Source organism: Xenopus laevis, chromosome 5S (assembly GCF_017654675.1).
Source record: "Xenopus laevis strain J_2021 chromosome 5S, Xenopus_laevis_v10.1, whole genome shotgun sequence".
Classification (NCBI taxonomy): Eukaryota; Metazoa; Chordata; class Amphibia; order Anura; family Pipidae; genus Xenopus; species Xenopus laevis.
In genome coordinates, this window is record NC_054380.1 from 27,529,134 (window position 1) to 27,550,809 (window position 21,676).

Sequence of the window (21,676 nt, forward strand, 5' to 3'; positions counted from 1 at the left end):
GGAGTCAGAGCTTTTATGAAGCCATTTTTTTGGACCGCTGCTTCATAATGCTCAGTTAATCAGTTTTATTTTTCTGTTTATGAGGACGAGCTCGGAAAGCTGTGGTCAAGCTTTATATACCCAGTAACTTGTGCTCGCTTGGCCCCCCTATATTCTAGGCTACCCTGTGACTGCTGGGTCTATACAACATATATATTATTATTTATGTATTTATGTTTTTTATCCCAGTGCAAATAAGATCCTGAGCAGCACTGGAGGAGGGACTGGTATACGTGACTAAATATAAATTCTATTTATTGTAGTATTGATGGAATATACAGAATCTTCATAGAGATTCAACTGTCTATATCTGTCCCTCCTCCAGCAAAGCTGAGAATTTAATTTCTATTTGTACTGCACACTGACATCATATACACATACGGTAAATGAATAATAACAAACTCATCTATTCCGACTGATAATTTAGCACTCCGTTTGGCAGTGGTTTAAACAAAATGAGGATAATTTATCAAATATCAATAAATTAGCGCTGGAAAGAATCGTTCAGCCTGGAAATTAAATTGCTAAATCTGAAATGCTCGGTATTTTTTGACGATCAGGGCATGATAAAGCTGCCTAAAGAAATTATATTAGATTTTATATGTATGTTATACACACTCTTGAAAAACCAAAAGAAACCATTGTACCCTACTCTACGATATTCAATATAACACACAAATTTGGAGCACTACTAAAACAGTACTGATGATGGGGTGCATTTAAAATGTTTTTAATATGCACCCCAAATACAACAGTGTAATATTTTACCATGGGAACAAATGGAGTAACTAGCAAAATAGTAATAGCCAGTCAGGGCAGATTCTTTTTTGTGACTTGCTTCAGTTCAGATAGACAAACAGACAATCACAGGGGCACAGTATTAGTCCACTATCAAGTTAGCTCTATGCTTATACACAGTTATGGTACTGGCTGCCCTGTGAGAAAGGTTTACTTTACCTACATTACACATATTGCTTCCTTTTCATTATAGTAGTCCCTCGTTTTCTTTAGAGGAAGGAGTGCCAAGAGCTCTGACCAACTGTGCATGAAGAACATCAGAAATCTTTTTTTATTTACAATATATGTTAATGGGACCATTACAGGCCTTTACTCCAGGCCTTAGACTGTAGATTATGGTAGAGCGGGGCAGTGTGCGTGGAATGAAAAAAAATAATTTTCAGATCTCAACCTAGGTCTTTGATCAAAGCCTTAGACTGTAAATTGGGGTAGAGCGGGGCAGTGTACTTGGAATAGGAAAAAATGGACTGTGAATAGTGATTTTAGGGGCATGGGTTTTTACAGTCAGGGGCCCATAGGGTAGGATATGGAAACTGGCTTGGACATCAATCCCCAGTTATAAGAGGTGATTGTAAACATAGTTGGGAATGACTATACCCTTTATTATATCATGTTTTAGTAAACCTGTTCATAAAAGGAAGTCAAAACTAGAATATGAACAGCATTAATGAACAGAACAGCACCAGAAGGAGACCCCTGCACACCCTATGCAACACCTAAGGGTGCATTTATGTATGGAGGTGCAGTGAACATGCAATCTTCATGTTTTCTCCCATGCGGGTGACATCTGTGCCTGATTCTTTAGGTGCAAGTGTGCATTGTGTATTGATGCAGGGCACAAAGGGAACCCTGGAGCTACCCCCTGCATCAATAGTCGCAGCTGCACCTGATTCAGAGTGGAAGGTGGGAAGGACTGATTGATGCCAAGCGCATCTATACAGGAGTACAAGGAACAAGTTTTTATCTTATCTTTATCATATCTTTCTTTAATACAAAACTGGTTTTATGGGGGACTCATGGAAAAGTTGCCCACTGTGCTTGCAGTATCAATAAGTCCGATTGAATGGGTGTATTCAAGGCAAAAGGAAATAAGTATTGCGTTTGCACAAATCAATTCACGTATTCCTTAATATTTACCAATTGTGGTCTCTGTGCAAGCTGCGCTAGCTCTTGCATCCGCCTGTATATGCAAACATTTGATCCAATTATAGTGATAGTGATGAACTTCAATAATACGCAGTGGGTTGCTGCAAAATGTTTCGAGCGTAGCTCTTTGCACCTTTTTGCAGCAACCCACTGCGTATTATTGAAGTTCATCACTACCACTATATTTGGATTAATCTGCTTCATTGGACAGAAGTATTTGTGATTGAACTGAGACGTTGAATCCTACACTCTATTGGATGCAAACATTTGATCTCTTGATGTGCAAGACCAAGCTTTGCATTTGATTGGAACCAATTTGATGGCAACTCAACATTACTCAACTATCACTTATGTAATTATGCAACATAAATATTTGGCTCGGTATCTTTCAAATTAGGATTAGGAAAGGGCTGCAATAAGTATAAATAAAGGAAACAGAAACACACTGTGTATATCCTTAGAAACGATGAGTTCTGATGTCATCAATTATAAACGGTGAGTTCTGATGTCATTTCTGTCACATGACTCACTGGGATTTGTGTATTATAATAAATAAAGTACCCTCAGTTGCAAAATATGAGGATATTAGAAGTAACCTTGGAGTTCCATATATATATATATATAATGTTGGATTACTTTTCCAGCTCTGATGCTTGTGCATTATTACTGTGCTGAGAAGTGTGGGCTGGAGATATATATTGTGGTTATACTAATGATCTCTATGGCAAGTCTGAATAATCAGATATAGTTTCCCACTAAACCAGATGACTGCACTGGTGCTTGCTGTCCTATCCTGTAGAAGGCTTTTTGCTTTTAATTCTTGATTTATTTTATTGCTTTACAAAGAACCAAACATGAGGTTTAAACAAGCCAATAAGAAATAAAAGAGCAAACTGCTGTAATGTGTTCCTCTAATCTGCAAATGTGTATTTCCAAAACATAACCTATGATGTGATGTGAAAAGACACAGCAATGGCTGGGGGTATGTTCTCTATAACAAAATTGTAATGTGGTAAAAATTACAATATTTAATATCTTATTGTTTTGTCACTATCAAAATTCAGCATGAAGGCAGATCTAGCGCTGGCACTACACCAAATCTGTATTTTTCCCTTGTATTGCACATTCCGCTTTAAAAGCAACTCGATAATGCACCGTGATTACATGTACTATTCCACCTGACTTCATAATGTCGAGCTATTTAGAGAATATGACAATTTGCTCACATTGAACAGCAGGCGCTATTTAAAATTTGCTACTGTTAAATGAACATTTCCATGCACAAAAGTGGAGGAGAATGAGACATTATGTTATTCAAATCTTCCCCATGAATAATTGAAATACATAAATGTTGTCTGACCTCCTAAATTGTTAAATGCATTTCTCTGCAAAGGTAAGTACAAAGCAGTAAGAGCCCGGGGGCAACACTACTATATAATTATTGCTGAAAAAAGAAAAAGAAATTCTTTAGATTTTATACTAAACAGGTTTTGCCTGAAAGAGCAACTAACTATACAGAATTTGACCTGAAATATTCTATGTGATATAGATAAACGCCTGCACTATATGGCCTAAACTATGTAAACACCTACCTATCCAACTTCTCACTAAAAGATCAAGGGTATTAATGTGAAGTTATTGCTGAAATGTCTTTATCCAATATTCTTCTGGGAAGGCTTTCCAATAAATGTTGGAACATTGTACAAAGGATTTGCCTCCATTCAAACATAAAAGATTGGCACTGATTTTGAGCAATCATGCAATCTTGCTTTGGTGTTTGGTGTTTAGTTGGGTTCTGTGCAGGACAGTCTAGTTTTCCATTCCCCATGGAACTTTGCCACAAAGTAAAAAACACAACATTGTCACAAATATTATTGTATGATGCACCTGTAAGCAGAACAATAAGATATTTTGTTTCCAGGGACTCATCACGTGTATGAGGAGACCAATGTTATCTGCCCTGAGCTTCAGCGCAGCATATTTGTTATGTCTATGGTTATTTATCAAAATCTGAAAAGTTCTCCCTGTTTTCTGAAAACCACTCCGACCAAATCCGCACTGACTTTTACCCCCTATTTATCAATAAATTTTGCAGAAAATTGTAAAAGATTTTGTCCCAGAATTCTATGATTTTTTTCGTAAAACCGCACAAGAGCTAAGATTTTTTTTGGAAAACCCAGCGCAACTCAGAAATCTTCCAATTGTTAACAGGACATCTGCCATTTACTTTTACATTTTCTTGGCAGTAGACTTTTAATACCATCTAACTTGGTAAATCCAGACAAAAATCCAGTTTATTTTCACCTTTAAAAGTCCGACTAGAAAAATTCAGAGCTTAGTAAATAACCCTCTATGTGTTGTGAGAACACAAAACGCATAAGGCTGTCAATGTTTTTGTATTTCAATAAACCCATTGAGTGCCTGCTCTTTAAACAAATGTAGTGTCTGCAAAGATGAGCCTGGATTAAATAGCACATTTCCATACTTTTGACCATATAATGGATATAAGATTAGTCCAACGGAACTCCATCTCTCTGTACAGACTTTTAGAGAATCTAAGGGGCACATTTACTATGGGTTGAATATCAAGGGTTAAATAACCCTCGATATTCGACCATCGAAGGTAAATCCTTCGACTTCGAATATCGAAGTCGAAGGATTTACTGCAATTCATTTGATAGAACGATCGAAGGAAAAATCGGTTGATGAAACTATTAAATCCTTTGAATCAAACGATTCAAAGGATTTTAATCGATCGAACGATTTTTCTTCAATCAAAAAAGGCTAGGAAAGCTTATGGGGACCTTCCCCATAGGCTAACAATGGTGCTCGGTAGGTTTTAGGTGGCTAACTAGGGGGTCAAAGTTTTTTTTAAAGAGATAGTACTTCGACTATAGAATGGTTGTATAGTCGAACGATTTTTAGTTTGAATCATTCGATTCAAAGTCTAAGTCGTAGTCGAAGGTCGAAGTAGCCAATTCGATGGTCAAAGTAGCCAAAAAAAAACCTTCGAAATTCTTTTTTTCCTTCTAATCCTTCACTCGACTAAGTAAATGTGCCCCTAATAGTTCGGCTTGTAACATATTTATAGATCCTAGTGAAGCCCAAACAAGAGAGAAATATATTTACAGTATGTCTAGGTATTTCCATTAGAAAAATTAAAGGAGGGAATAAAATAATGAGCATAGTATTGTAAAGTGCCCTATAAAATGAGAGGGAAATTATGACATGTAGGGGCGGATATATCAACGGTTGATGTGAATTTTCGAATGAAAAAATTGGAATTTTGAGCTATTTTTTGTGTACTTTGACTAGGGAATAAAAAATTTGAAAATTCGAATATCTAAATTTTTCGCTAGCGAAGTTATGCGCCCATTAGTAAATTGGCAAAGTGCCTGAAAGCGGTAACGCTGGTGAATCGCCCTTTAGTAAATCTTCCCCTTAGTGTATATGTACCAAATAAAAGTTCTTATCTTTTTCTTTAAATTTCTTTCAGTAATTGAACTACAGACTCAGGATTAATTGAAGAAACGGTGTTACAGTATCTAAAGTCATCTTAACTTATTTAATGCATTTAACCTTTTCATTAGCATTCCAGAGCACCGTTGTTCATAGATGGGATGCTGTGACGCAATTTTCTGTGTTAAATGGGATAACTGGGATATCTGGGTTTAGTTATTCTGTGTCAAACACACAAACCAAAGTGGCTGCATCTGTACCATTGTTTTATTTAGCATGAAATGTCACACATGTAGAAAACACTAAGGCCAGCGGCACACAAAGCATGTTATCTGCTAACACAGAAATGCTAACAGCAAAAAGGCCAGTCTGCTCCTGTCTGCCATGACTTGTTTGCTCACTGACAGGCATGGCATTAGTTTTGGTGAAGAGCCCATGCTGAGACTGTCACACACAGGTGGTTCTGATACACATAATCATCAATTTGGGAACATTTTATTTATTAGTATTAGCATAAAAACACAGGACAGATGGTCAGAATTAACAAAATGACACTTTTCAACTATTCCTCTGAAAACCTGTGTGTATTTTAAACACTAAATCACCCCCCCCCCTCCCATTCTGTGCCCAGGGCTTAAAGGTACACAAGACCGTCATGAACATGCTTAAATTATTAAAGCAAATACAAATGTAGTAGATTTTAATTGCACCTGCCTCAGAAAAAAAACAAATATTCCCTATTACATCTCTCTTACGTTCTAATGTCTTTAGTTTATACAGTATATCCCAAATTCTTCCAGTTCTTTAGTTTCTTGTCAAAATATCCCTTTCTAATCGTATGTGTCACTGTCTCTATACCTTGGAGGTTAACTACTGCAAAACGATCATGTTCTACAAAATACTTTGCTACAGCTGAGCATTCATCTATCCCAGAAACCCATTTGCCTAAGTGTTTTGCCTACACATTGTACACCACACTGACAGGTTACAAACTTACATACCATCATTGTGATAATATATATATATATATATATATATATATATATAGATACAGTTAGGAGCACTCACGGGTATCGTGGTAAAAAAATATCTTTTATTGGAGTGTTACAAACTACCCCACATCTGACTTGTGCTCTTCGCTTTCCTTTTTTTATGCATTGCAAAAAATTAATTACATACATTTGATTCACATTGTATGTAGAAGGAGAGAGAAAAGGAACGGAAGGGGGGAAAATAAAGAAATTAAGAAATAAAGGAATGGATATAGGAGAAAACAAGAGAGTGAAATAACACTATGTGCTCACATTATCCACCTCAGTCTGTCATCTTGTTAGGAACAGGCTTACTATGCCAGGTTGTAACAATGTGGTTACCTATGGAATAGCGAGGAGGGGGACGCCAATTGCCCAGTTAGTAATAACAATATAATAATAAGTCTATTTAATATCCAGGTGTCCCATATTTCAGTGTACAGCTCCATCTGGTTATCCAACTGATATTTTAGGTTTTTTTCTGTGTATTTCCTTTACTTTTACAAATCAAAAGTTTTTGTATTTCATGTGTGGCCCCAGACTATTTTTCTTTTTCCAGTGTGGCCCAGGAAAGCCAAAAGGTTGGACACCCCTGTATTAGTGTTTTAGTAGATAAGACAATAGATTCCGCATTAAACCAACAGGAAGAATAATATGTAGTATCACCAAAGGTATTAGCCCCAGAATACCAGATATACAATGGTACCCACTGCAATACGCACTACCCTGAGCCCTACCACATTGGATTAGCTACAATGGTGTAAATTGCTCTTATACCCCTTGTACCGGTTTGGGAGCTTTTATCCAGAAGGCTCTGGACCAGGTGTTTTCTGGATAAGAATTTTAGATATTCATACCTTAAGTCTACTAAAAATAATTGAAACATTAAATAAACCCAATAGAAGTTTTGCTTAATGATTAATTATATCTTAGTCTGGATCAAGTACAAGGGACTGTTTTATTATTACATAGAAATAGGAAATCCTTTTAAAAACATTTGAATGATTTGATTAAAATGGAGTCTATGGACAATGACTTCCTGTAACTGGAAGGTTTCTGGTTAACTCATTTATAAATAACATACAGTATCCCATACCTGTACTATGACAGGAGTTAGGATGTCACTACACTGGCCTTTTCACTGGCTCCCTGCAGTCTTGAGTTCTCTAATACTTGGTCATTCTGCTTCCAGCACATCCACCCCTGGGACCAGGTGAAGTCTAAAAAAGAAGAGCCATGCACTCCCTCCCATTTAATAAACTGCAGGCAGGAAAAGGTCACATAATCCCCTGGTCTAATAAGGGACAATTCTCTCAAAAATGTCATGTGTAACAGAACCAATAGGGGAACTTTACCCTTGAGCCCCTTACACAGGAATATAGTGTTATACGCATAGAGATCAATCAGAATTTCAATTGAAGCAGAGTCTAAGGGGCCGATTCATGAAGCTCGAGTGAAGGATTCGAAGTAAAAAAAACGTCGAATTTCGAAGTGTTTTTTGGGCTACTTCGACCATCGAATGGGCTACTTCGACCTTCAACTACGACTACGAATCGAACGATTCGAACTAAAAATCGTTCGACTATTCGACCATTCGATAGTCGAAGTACTGTCTCTTTAAAAAAAACTTCGACCCCCTAGTTCGCCATCTAAAAGCTACCGAAGTCAATGTTAGCCTATGGGGAAGGTCCCCATAGGCTTGCCTATGTTTTTTTGATCGAAGGATATTCCTTCGATCGTTGTAATAAAATCCTTCGAATCGTTCGATTCGAAGGATTTTATCGAGTGCCATAGACTGTTCTTTTACCAACAAGTCAAAGACTACCTTTTAGATTTTTCAACATTATAATGCTCTAATTTTGTGGCTATTAGCCATTTTTCTAAACGCTAATTTGAATAGATAATTATATGTAATATCCAAGGTCTAAAGGGGTCTTTTTCTCTTTACCCCCTTCTCCTCCTCTTTTGTTTTATATATTTTAGCAAAGTGTGGTTGTTTTTATTAATACAAATAATATAATAAAGCAATAGTAGATATGCATTTTTAACTGTAACAATCCAGACAACCAACAGGGGTCGCTGGAGACCTATTGTATATAAAGCAAATTTTCGATTCATTTTGTAAGCCTATGATTAAGGGAAGGTGTTCCCGAAACGCGTAAGGCCTATGTATTTCCACATTGCCCAGTAATAAAAAGCCTGTTTTTTATCGGAGTGCCGTTCATCTGTTGGTGTATACGATCGAAGGAATAATCCTTCTATCGTTCGATCGCAGCATTTGCGCTAAATCCTTCGACTTCGATATTCGAAGTCGAAGGATTTTAGTTCCTAGTCGAATATCGAGGGTTAATTAACCCTCGATATTCGACCCTTAATACATCTGCCCCTAAGTCTTACATCATTTAGCTGCATACCCCAGAGGTTTCAGAATACAATTTTATCAACCGATGTTGTTTTAAAAATGTATCTCTGTGGTCGCTTGACTACAGCTCCCATCATACATTTACCCTTGTTAATATGTTAGAAAATACTATAAATTTTAGCCCAGCACCATAAAGGAGGATAAACATGTACATATCCCTTTAAAGGGATAGTTCACCTTCAAACAACTAGTTGTTTTCAGATGGATCGCCAGAAAAACTGATTTTCACAAATTTTCCGTATTTCTCATCCGAAAACTCGGGGTATTGCCAAAAACCCAGAGCACATCAAAAAATCATTGGAACTTCACCCATTGACTTATATGTAACCTCGACAGGTCTGAGATGCCAGATTTTCAGATTCAGACTTTTCTCATACTCTGGGTTCAATAAATTCGGAGTGTAGTAAATAACCCCCTTTGTGTCTCCATTTTTCTAATATTGAAGTGTAAAGTCAATTTTCACCTACTAAAGCAGCTCTGGGAGGTGGGGTCGCCGACCCTGTAATTGATCTTTTAGTTGATACATTTCTTATCTTTGTCCCTGCTGAGCAGAATCCCTGAGTTTCATTACAGGCAGCTGTTAGAATTGATACAATAGTTGCTAATACTTCAGTGATGCTGCTGAGAAATGTATCAACTCAATTTTGCAAAATTGAGTCTGCACCTGAATTACTAGACTGAAACAGGGACATTCAACTTTAAACTTAGATTTTAGAAAAACAGTAAAAAATAAATCATGGAAAGTAACTGAAAAAAAGTCTTTATTTCTGGGGAACAATCTGAAAACAACTGAACTGAAAAAGGTGTTTGTTTGGAAGATGAACAAACCCGTTAAGCTACAGCTTTCTGCCTTGTGTTAAAAGGACTTTCCTGGACACTCCATGTCATACTTACCGGGATAGCCCCGCCCCAGTGCTCCCATCAGAAGGACCCTCCCCAAAGCTTTAAAAGCCCAACCCCACCCCCAGTCCGGTGTCTTTTTTTCCTTCTGCTTCAGTTTTTTTTTTTGCTCCTGTTAGAAGCAAGTTTTCTTTTTAACCTTGGGGAAGCAGTAGGGCTGCTGTTAGCGTCCTAGGGACTCGGGTTGGTCCTGGTGATCTTTTACCCCTAAGCACATTACCTCAGGTGGAATCTTCAGTGTTTAAACATCTGGATCAGGTAGGCACAGTTTTTACTGTGGCTAATATCATTGCTTTCCTTGATCCATGTGCCCTCCAGCCTGATTACATCCAGGTCTGTGGCAAGTGCTATGTCCCCCCATCCGTATGCCTACCTGGGCATGTCTAAAAAGCGTCCAGCGGCATTGGGGTATATGGCTCATACACCCTTTATGATTTTTACGGATGGGAGAGGGAGGTGGCAGTTAGGTACGTTATTCTGATGACAAATATTTAGTTAGCGGCCTGAACCTTATGGCCTCCTTCTCTTTTTTTCCCCCACATGGGGGTATTATTTTTTTCTTCTGGAGGAATTTAGGTGTCAGAGCCAGCTGCCTCCCTCAAAAGACTTTCCCAAGGTTGAGGTAATTGGCAGCTTCCAGGGTTAAATAAAAGAAAACCCTGAGGTCTTAAATCTACTGGCGGTTAAAGCTAAATTTAAGCTGAGGACGCCACCTTGTTCCAGAGTCTCCTAACTCTTAAAAAATTATGAGCCATGTTGGCCATTGGAAGAACTGTGCAGCTGCAAGGCTGATATATACGTTCTATGAGCAATGATAATGCAATGCAGTTATAATGCAAAACTGTTTCTACGTGCTGAGAGCAGCTGAGAGCAGTTCTATGCAATGATGATCTGCAGGGTCTGAAAGCAGCATTAAGGCAAGACTTGTCTATATGTGATGTGAATGTTGCAAATACAATGTTAGCCTTCTTATTTGAGCGCTGAGAATACTATGTTGATCTGCAGGTTCGGTTAACAGCAGCTGCAGGTAATTGGGTAATTACTCTGGAGGTCAGTGTTCAGGTTCAGTTAATGAACAGGTAGATCCCCTCCCAGCCCCTCCCTTAGCAGCTCAGATTGATTATCTGAAACATCAGGTAAGGTTCTGTGTTACGACTCTTTCCTTTATAGTATAGGTTTGTGAACTAAATTAACATGTACTTCTTCTACTCCTGCTTCTGATTTAGCTAGCTTAGAAGCTTAGACATTGCTGTATGGAAGGAAGTAAACTGTTTAGCCAGTATATATATGTGTTTATATATGTGTGTATATGCGTGTGTATATGTGTGAGCATGTGGATACTGGCTAGCTGGGATGGGCAGCCAGAGAAAGGGGCCTCTTTACTCTTGGGCCGAGTGCTCTGTCTGCATTATGTAGGAATTCCTAGTCCTGTCACTACTGAATATTGCAACCAAACTGACTGTTTGTTTCAGTGATTCTAGAGCTGGCTTTAATAACCAAATACAAATGCATATGTTATACATTTATGGGCCTGTCGCTGCATAAGGCAGTAACCAAACTGTCTGTATATGTGGAAACAAAATGTGTATGTTATACATTTATGGGCCTATCACTGCATAAGGCAGTAACCAAACTGACTGTATATGTGGAAACATTTCAGTGATTCTAGAGCTGGCTTGAATAATCAAATACAAAGGCATATGTTCTACATTTATGGGTCTATCACTGCATTTTCTAGTAATCAAATTGACTGTATATGTGGAAACATTTCAGTGATTTTAGAACTGACTTTAATAACCAAATACAAATGCATATGTTATACATTTATGGGCCGGTCACTGCATAAGGCAGTAACCAAACTGACTGTATACGTGGAAACATTTCAGTGATTCTAGAGCTGGCTTGAATAACCAAATATAAATGCATATATTATACATTTCTGTGTCTGTCACTGCATAAGGCAGTAACCAAACTGACTGTATATGTGAAACATTTCAGTGATTCTAGAGCTAGCTTGAATAACCAAATACAAATGCATATGTTATACATTTCTGGGCCTGTTGCTGCATTATGTGGTAACCAAACTGACTGTATATGTGGAAACTTTTTAGTGGTTCCAGAGCTGGTTTTAATAACCAAATATGAATGTACATGTTAGACATTTTTGGTATAGGCACTTTTTAATATTACACCAAACTGAATGTAGATGGGGTAACATCAGTGGTTCGGAGCTGGCTATAATAACCACATACTAATGCACATGTCATACATCAATTGGGCCAGCCACTGGTCACTACTATAACCTTACTGTATGTATATGCTTAAACATTTCAGTGGCTTTGGTGCTTACTAAGGTTATAACTAAAGTAAATGAACATGCTATACATCTCTCTGGTTTGGACACCAATCAATAGAACAACCAAACTGAAGGTAAATGTTAAACTGATGAGTAATGGGTGTGGTAAGGTTCTAGGCATTTCCGGAGGGTGCCTATATAACCTTCAGGTTTGTATGTAAGCATAGTAACACAAGTTAAGGCTCCAGTATCCCTGGGTCATGTCTGTTTCAAGTAACTTTGATTTAGGTTATAAGCATGGATTACTCTTGCAAATAAGCCAATAGGGTAACGTATGCTTGCTGATAACAGCAGCCAAGACTGACTTAAAGGCGCTAGCCAAGTCAGATATAGGTATTATGAACTTAATTAAGTACGTCAGCTGTGTTGCAGATAAGTATTATACCCTTATTTACAGCAGTCCATAATGGCTTAGGGGACTGTGTCCCGGTAAGTATTCCACAATCGGTATATGGGTTACAGATACAGTAAAGGTGGTAACTGATGTAGACATGTATCTTGTCTAAATGGATTGGCTAAGGCCAATTCTGATTCATATAAATGCTATGTAATATATAGGATTATGCACCGTTACAAAGATGGTGTGAGAGTAGTGGCCAATTCTGGTTTAAAGGTATACGACTATATTGCATATGGGTGTTATGCAATAGTCAAACAGCAGGTAGGTATTATACAATGGCTGTATTATAACATGAACTTGTAGACCACAACTTTTGAAGTCAACGTGGTCCATATATTTGCTTACATTCAACTATAGGCTGTTGGAATAGTTATCAGTCTTAAGGATCTCACTAATTAGAATCTATGTTCTACGACTGGACTTATTCCTGCTGATTAAGAAAATAAGATAAATACGTATCCTGCTTCTGCGAAAGGATTGGCCTGGGGCTAAATGGACGTAGACATGTATACAGTCATATATACATTTAACAAGGATTCTAATATCGCCACAGCTGGATATCAGGCAAGATAGATGTTCTGTATATTCCAATGATAAATCAAGGTCTATTTATAAAACTGGTATGATATTCATCAGGATCTCTTTCTTGGTTACAGGAGTGCAACTTATCTGGTCTCAGTCTGGAAGACAGTGGGTGCATCAGTCAGTGCAAATGTTTGGTTAAATCACATACTGTATACTGTATTCACTACTGCCACAGGGTTTTAGAGCTTTGCAATGAGGTATTTTATAGTACAGACCTATTTAGTTTGTCTCCAATACAATAGGGGTCAGCTCTTGGACTATATATTCATGGGACATATTATATTAATGGGTACCATATAAAGCTGGCTGTAAAATTAGGTATTCTCCATCAATTCAGTTATAGCTAAAAGTTTTGATCCACAGGTTCGTTATAACAGGCTATTCTGTAATGTTAATCCATATGGTGGACAGGAAGCATGCAATCTTGGCATGCTGGGTTTTCTAAAGGGCTGTGTTACTCTGGGTATAGCCTTTTACACCACCATAGACTGGCCTGGCTAGTTGAGGTAAGTATCATAGGGCTTAACATCAAGCTATAAAAAGGGTCTTATACACTATCCTTTTAGACCAAGGCTGCAGTATCGGCCTTAGGCAAGGTCCTGGTTATTGCATCTCTTGCCAACAGGCTTGGACATGCATGTATGGTTAGTAGGGGAGTTCCATTGCAGAATAATAGGTAAATAATTATATCTCCATACCTAGATTAATTTTAACCAATCTCTAGCAGTATTGTTGGTTGTAATACTTCCTTGAGTCATTCAAATTTCTTCCTATATGGTAAACTCATGGGAGCAGGCCATACAGATTGTTTATAGGCCCAATCTATGGGGTACAATAACTCCAGCTATGTACAGGTCACATCTGTGAAGGCTCGAGGACTGTATCATAGCAAGGTTATGCATATCTGCAGGCATTTCTTTTACCTGGTCTACTCCACGGCACGCTGATCTTAATACTATCCAGTCTTGTTTGGTGTTGGATCATGAGCTAAAGATAAAAACAATTTCAATCTGTACAGACTGCAGAATGCTTCTAGATACCTCACAGGGCAGGTAAGGTATTCCCACATTGGCAGCACTCCTTCTCCATAAGTCATTCTACGGACCTCTCATTGAGATGTGTATTGGTTATGGTCTGGAATAAATACAGGTTCCTTAGTATTAAAGAGACTGGGAACTACACTAGGTGATGCCATGTACCGGTAGTGTCATACAGAGCGGGGTCATGTAGAATACTAGTGATGGTATTTTTCCTTCCCCCTACTAAATCCTCTTTTGCAGGTACCATGCTTTTGAGCCATTTCCAAGAGTCCTCTTGTGGATGTTATGCGGTTGGAATAAACGTGCTGGTATGTAGTAGGAGTAAGACTATGTAGAAGTGTTACTCTGGGTTCCTATCCGCTTCTATTTAATAAGAGATAGTTCTCTCTTTTTAAATGTAATTGTCATGCTGGTTTCACACTCGGTATCATTACTTTGGTGTGGGTTCCTTTAAGGAGTACTATTTCCTTTTATTCTCTTCCAGTCCATTTCCTCTGAAAATAGAGTTCACAGATTTCCACAAGGTGATTTTGGTCCACCTTTGGGGGTTTCATTCTTCTGAGTTTTATCTGGTATAGATTATACTCGGCCACTTCCTTATGTGTAACAAATTCCCTCCCATTGGGATATTAGCTTGCTAAGTCCCGGTAAGTATGACATGGAGTGTCCAGGAAAAGGGAAGATTGTATCATACTTACCGTGATCTTCCTTTCCTGGACACTCCATGTCAGGTTTCCCATCCCTTTTTCGGTAGTTTCTAGAAGCTTATTACGAGACACCGGACTGGGGGTGGGGTTGGGCTTTTAAAGCTTTGGGGAGGGTCCTTCTGATGGGAGCACTGGGGCGGGGCTATCCCGGTAAGTATGACATGGAGTGTCCAGGAAAGGAAGATCACGGTAAGTATGATACAATCTTCCCTTTTCCCACCAATGACTGCCTTTTCCATAATGAATGAAAAGTAAACATTCCAATAAATATTCATTGAAATTGTCATATTAGTCACATGTAGTAACTGTGATTACCTATGAGTCCTATGGGGAAAGGTTATTATTATGACCACAAATCCTAACCTCATTGATACTGCATTACTTGGGTATAATAACATCACTAAGGAGGTTATACAAGAGCCCTTACACAACTTATTCTTCAAGCAAGAAGAACATTGACAAATATTATAAAGAATAGCCAAATGGGGTTTGCTGATCAGAGGAGATCTGAAATATGGATCAAGTTATCTCAATTAAATGGGCAGTATCTGGTCCCCATCTGAAATGCAAAGTACTATCCTGTGGAAACATCATTCCATTGCAGTGTACATTTGGGTCAAAAGCTGAGCCAGTGTTTTATACTGTGTGTTTTTAATTGGAACATTCACTGTATTCTGTAAATAATTTTACAACTTCCAGTGAACTTTTAGCAACCTTTCAATTGGTCTTCATTACTTTACTTTTTATAGTTTTTAAATGATTTGCCTCACCCTTCTGACTCTTTTCAACTTTTAATTAGGGGGTCAATAGGGGGTCACTGACCCCATCTAAAAAACAAATGCTCTGTAAACCACACACGTGGGGGGTTATTTTTGATTTTTTTTTTGAATAAAAAAGTCCGACCAAACTAGAATCCATGATTTAACCTTATTTGCGATAAAAAAAAGAGTGATTTAATCTGGGGAAAACTCGATAAAATCGAGCAAAACCCTAAACATATGATTTTTTGGAGGTTTTTCCAAAATCTTACCATTTTTTGTGCTTTCTTCCAATAAAGCCCAAAACTTTCAGATTTTTGCCCGAAAAAAAGACTGAAATAGTCAGATTTTCGGGCTAATTGTAGAGCAGACCACAGGAACTTCCAAATAGGATAGGGACTTCTCCCATTGACTTATATACAACCTCGGCAGGTCTGAGATGTCAGATTTTCAGATTTGCAGAATTGGGGAATAAGAAATCTCGTATAATTCTATTTTTGTTTCCACTAAAAATGTGGATTTTTCAGTTAAAAAAACTCAAATTTATCAAGTTTTAAGCAGTTTGACTTTAATAAATAACCCCCTCATTGTTATTGTTACTTATCTTTCTAATCAGATGCTCTCCTATTCATATTGTAGCCTCTTATTCAAATCCATTCATGGTTGCTAGGGTAATTTGGACAATAGCAACCAGATGGCTGAAACTGCAAACTGGAGAGCTGCTGAATATAAAGCTAAATAACTCAAAAACCACTAATAATAAAAAAATTAAAACCAATTGCAAATTTTCTCAGAATACCTCTCTCTACATCATACTAAAAGCTAATTTAAAGGTGAATAACCACTTTAATTGCAGGTCTCACTGATGTAAAAATTAGGGGTTGGGTAGAGAGCAAAAGAGGGGATTTCGTATGTGCTTCCCCCAGATGAATTGTCGAACACTGTTTATCATGTACAGGACCGAGTGTAAAAGTCCAGCAATTATAGTGGTTTCTACTTTGCATCATAAATTACCCCTCATTTCTGCAACATATAAAATAAAGCGCGTAAGACAATAACTTTTATGCCACAAAGACATATTTATTGCTTGCAGTTTGTGAAACTGCAAATAAATGAAGACATTTTTGCTAAAATTCAGTGCTGAAATTTTACCAAACATTTTGGAGTCAATGAGCATATTTCTGCATTTTTTTCTCACTGCAAATGCATTGGTACATTTTAATGCTGGCAAAACTAAATTCATGGCAAAATTCTAATACATTCCTCTTATTTTTTTTCTGCATTTTTCTCTCTTTTTCCAAGAGAAACAAAACACTTGGAGAAATTCTAGTGCAGATTCACCACTCAATGTGGTGTAACAAGAATGTTACATGCAATGTTACATTATGATCCTCCCAACTGTAGCCATCAGTAATTTATCATTACTTTACTCCTGATAATTCCTGAATAGTGATGGGCAAATTTATTCGTCAGGCGCGAGTTTGCGGCAAATTTGCATGGTTCGCCTCCTGGCGAATACTTTTGCAAAACTGCAGTGAAAATTCGCTGGCGAAAATTCACCGGTGTCAAAAAATACTTTTTTGCAGTTTCGTGAATTTTTCGCCGTTCTGCAAATTTCGCTGGAAATTGCCAAACGGCGCAAATTCGCAAATCACTATTCCTGAATTGTGTTATACTAAAACCAACTAATTTCTATTAAAAAATTACTACGGAACATGTGCCTTTCTGTGCATCTGTAATTCCCCCCCCTCCCCCATCTTGCTAATATTCTGCTGTTTCAGGGGAACGAAAAAATACTATAACAGCAGTACAGTGTGGGAGGCACCTGACTCATAGACACTTAATGGCTGCACAGGTTACTTGGACAACCTGTCCACAGGTATTTTAAAAAATACTTGCGGTCATGCTGCATTTGAGTATTACTGGGATTGCTAGCTCTGGGGTCCACTATACTTTCATAATAATGATCTTTAAACAAATGTTTTTTTTTTTACATTAGTAAGAGACCTGTCTTATATCTAATCATTATTCACAATCCATCCCACACCTTCCAGTTGTTACTGAACTACAACTAACAATCATAGGAGTGTCATAAGATGCTGGAAGTTGTAGTTTAGGAACAGTTGGAAGCTGCATGTTGGGCAGCACTGATATAAAGCATTGCCTACTGATGATCCAACAGCTATAGAGCCGCAATAGAAAAGAAAGGAAAGTGTTGGGCAGAACACAGTTTTGTAACTTTCCCTAATCATATAATAATTGGTGGTGTGTACAGCCCATACATTATTTAGCTTAGGGGCATTGTACCTGTTCTACCCCCTAAATGCAGTTTTGTCTTGAAAATTAGGGAGCAGGCAGAGGACTCCTATCTGCATTCATTTTATTAAGTTGCTATCAGTGTTTACAACCTGTAGACACTAGCTGTTGCTGTATTATAACTCCAATCATCCCATACATCTGTCTCATCTGTGGAAGGAATGCTGAATATTGTTCACATCAGGACCAGTGATTAGTTATCCTTATCAGATCATTTAATGATGGAAGCACACTGGGCTGCCCTGATTCTAAACAGAGCCGACTAAACAGATCATTTCTACAGTCATCGTGTGTGTTTTTTATCTAAATTTTCCTAGGATCGGGTAACCATTCCCCACTGCAATTCATCCCAGGCTGCAAGAGAGAGCAGCAACGGAACGGTTAAAACATCTTGAAACCACCAGAGGCATTACATCACTGCAATCACAGCAAAGGAAGCTTCCATCCTCAGACCCGGCTAATGTCATCTCTATGGGACTAATCCGTTTCCAATCAAATTTGCATGAAATCCACATCTTCAGGGGGGGGGTTTGAGAAACCCCTGAGGGGGACCCGTGTTTCCACAAGGTTTGAAAAAGATATTCCATATACATGTGCTCTCACTCTATCGCTTTCTATCTCTCGCTCTCCCGCTCCCTCTCTCTCTCACTCTGCACATTACGTAATTGCTAGCATTGTGGAGAGGTGCCAATGAGATTCAGCGTGTCCCCGAATCTGATGCATGTGAGTAACTCCTGAAAGTCTCACCTGGGATTGCAAACCCCCTAAATTTCAGGCGTGATGCGTGCCGCTGAGCCAGGTAATTAACACTCGGTGCTAATGCTCTTATCGTGTTGCACTGTAAGGCAACTTCGTGAGGCAACTTCGGAAAAACGAAGCGATTAGATTGCCATCCCGCTGGCAATTCACATTCTAGCCGGCGGAAAGGCATTTCGGGGTCGCATGAAAAAGAGAAGATTTGTCGCTGGGTGACTAATCTCCATGAATAGCCACATGTGCCACCACCCTAAGTGAAACCTTCTTACCTTGAGCCCTCTGATCTCCCCCAGATGCAGCTGCAGTCTCCTGTTCACCTCCCGGATCAGGTTACTGTGATCCAGCATGGCACTCATCTTATCCGCCTCTGCCCTGCGGAGCCGTTGAATCAGCTCCTCTTTACTCCACTTCATCATCTCTTCGTCAGAAACCTTCACTAGGTCTTCGGCACAACTTTCCCCAACAATCTTCGACATTTTTTCCACCACCCCCCAGAATAACTAATAGCGGTATAAAAACCTTCAGGAGCCTTACTCCCTAAGTATTCTCAACAGTGACTTCTAAAGCTCCTTGCAAATAAACTGTCCAAAAAGATGAGCCACTCCAGGGAGTAAGTCTTTTGGAAAGCCATTCTATTCAGTGAGACATTTTTTTTTTGGCATCATATTCTTCTATGTTTGGGGTAAGGGGGAGTGAAAGATAAATCCATCAAAAAGACAGACTATAATCCCTTAATGATAATGCCATAGAGTTCAGAAAAGCAGCTTGAAGGAATCAATGACTACTTCAAAGCAACTGCAGGCTCTTTTCATATCTCCTGTTTGTAGCTTGACTGCAGTGGATGACATTAGAGCATGCGGATGCTCCTCTCAGCGTGGCACTGTGGATCCTGACTGCCGAGCTGCAGTGAGGAGGCTTTTGACTTAGAAGAGAGTCCCATTGCCTGCAGCAGACACTAGACACTCTGGCTGCTTCAGCTGCTGCTGCTAATACAGCACAAGAGAAATGACCCTCTCCTCTGCTTCTTTATTGAATATTGGCAGCCTAAGCCCGGATGTAAGTTTGCTTGTGCCATCTGCTGGCTACCTGTAAGTTTTTTTGTGCAGACGTTTCCCCCCTCGCATTTCTCCGTACTGCTAGGTTAAATATCTGTTTTAAATGGCAAGCAACACCGTGGGTGGTGGTACAAGAACAGGATATTTTAAAAAGGACGAGCTGTCATTCTGTACAATTATATAACAGAACATTTCCATGTTGTTTATGAAATAAACCACACAATCATCTATTTTATTGCAAAGAATCGCTTTTTTAAAATATGCACTTGACATTATTTGTTTAGCCTGGCATATTATTATTGATGACAGGAAGATGTTTCATTATTTCTAAACTGAAATAATAATTAGGATAATATTTTAGATAAATAGATTTTTTTATAATAGCTATGAACCTATTAGTGGGTGATATTAGAACTAACAGCTGCTTTGGCCAGTGTCTAAAAAAGCAAGGGTGAAAAAAAGCAGCTGATTTGTCAGGTTCTCTCTATGACATGATAGCACAATATCTGAGCACTTTTGCTGACAGGCAGGCATTGTGACTGGGGTGGTGATTCACACTGTTGCAGTTTTTGTCACCTTGAGAAATCCGCTCAGTAGGATGCAGCTCTGTAGAAATGCCAGCTAGCCTTACAGTAAACACAATATACATTGTTATCCTCTGTGTAGGAGAGAGCATAATGAAACACAAAGAATGACTTGTTGGAAAAATGACATTGAACGCAACTATGGATTATGGTTTTTTTCCAAAGTTATCTCTGCATCCACTGTAGTGGGCTACGGAGCAGTTAGATTGGCAGACATTATTTTTGTATATTTAGAATATGTTACTTCATTCCATATTTCAGAGAAAAACCCTATGTTTGCAAGGGCTAGCAATTAAAACAGGAGTGGACAATATAAGACACATATTTTTAGAACGGTAAAGGTTTTACCAACCTTTTCTTTAAGTAGTCCCCATAAGGGTTAATCCAGCAAAGGGCTGGGCTTGTTTCAGAGTTGGAAGGGTGAGATGGTTTCCTTTCCAGGTTAAAGTGTCCCCTGACAGTTCTGTAATTGGCCAGTGCTCCCTAATATTTAAAAGGGGAGTCACAATGTGGTTCTATCTCTTTGAACCCCATTTCCCTGTATGTAAAGTTGGATGACAGTGACAAGGGTGTGGTGATGACAATGTAGTGGTGACATCACGGGCAAGAATATGATGTCACAATCAGAGATTGGCAGGGCCGGAATTATCAACTGGGTGCCCCTAGGCTGGCTCCAGTCATTGCCCCCTCCCTGGTCCCATGTATCTAGTTATGCTTTTTAGCACGTCTGTATCAGTGGCCCTTCATGCCACACTCAAATATAGTGTTTGATTAGGAGTGGATATTCCTCATTGGCTTTCATTTGCTGAACCAGCTGGAAGTGTTCCAGGGAGCATGGGATCCACAAGGCCCAGTAAGGTTGTGCTGCCATAAAGGGACAACCCCATTAGTGAAAGTTAGTTAAAGAGCAGCCTGTGCTCCAACCAAGAGAGATAGAAGGGAGTAGCTCTCCCCTAGGTTCTGTTTGCCTAAGTAGGAGGGCCACAGTACTGAAGAGGGATTCAGGCTATATTTCCTCCCTGATTCATTTCTGCTGTAGGGGATCTGGACCACATGAGGCATTGAAACCCTAGAATGTGAACAATTCTCTCTCCACAGTGGTGTCACAAAATCAAGTCTTCCTTGTATGTACCTGACAATTATCATAAATACCTCAAGGATCTGTAAGTACTTAACACTGTGGCTCTTTATACAATAAAGCCTGTTGCTATTTGTTATTTGCAAGAACCTTTGCCGTCCTATTATTATATTTTACACAACAGCACACAAGTCATTCCTTCCACTTAGCCTAGGCTCATCCTGTGGAAAGTAATTTGTGTTCTTT

General features: G+C 38.7%; 1 protein-coding gene across 1 annotated transcript in view; it reads right to left on the minus strand.

The window, feature by feature from the left end:
* Window positions 1–19,688, minus strand: part of ccdc85a.S (coiled-coil domain containing 85A S homeolog) — a 123,375-nt gene extending 103,687 nt beyond the window's left edge. The window contains exon 1 of the mRNA XM_041564344.1: window positions 18,983–19,688. Coding sequence (XP_041420278.1) covers window positions 18,983–19,189 — 207 coding nt within the window. The 5' untranslated portion in view covers window positions 19,190–19,688. The remainder of the gene's footprint in view (window positions 1–18,982) is intronic.
* Between the last annotated feature and the right edge of the window lie 1,988 nt (window positions 19,689–21,676).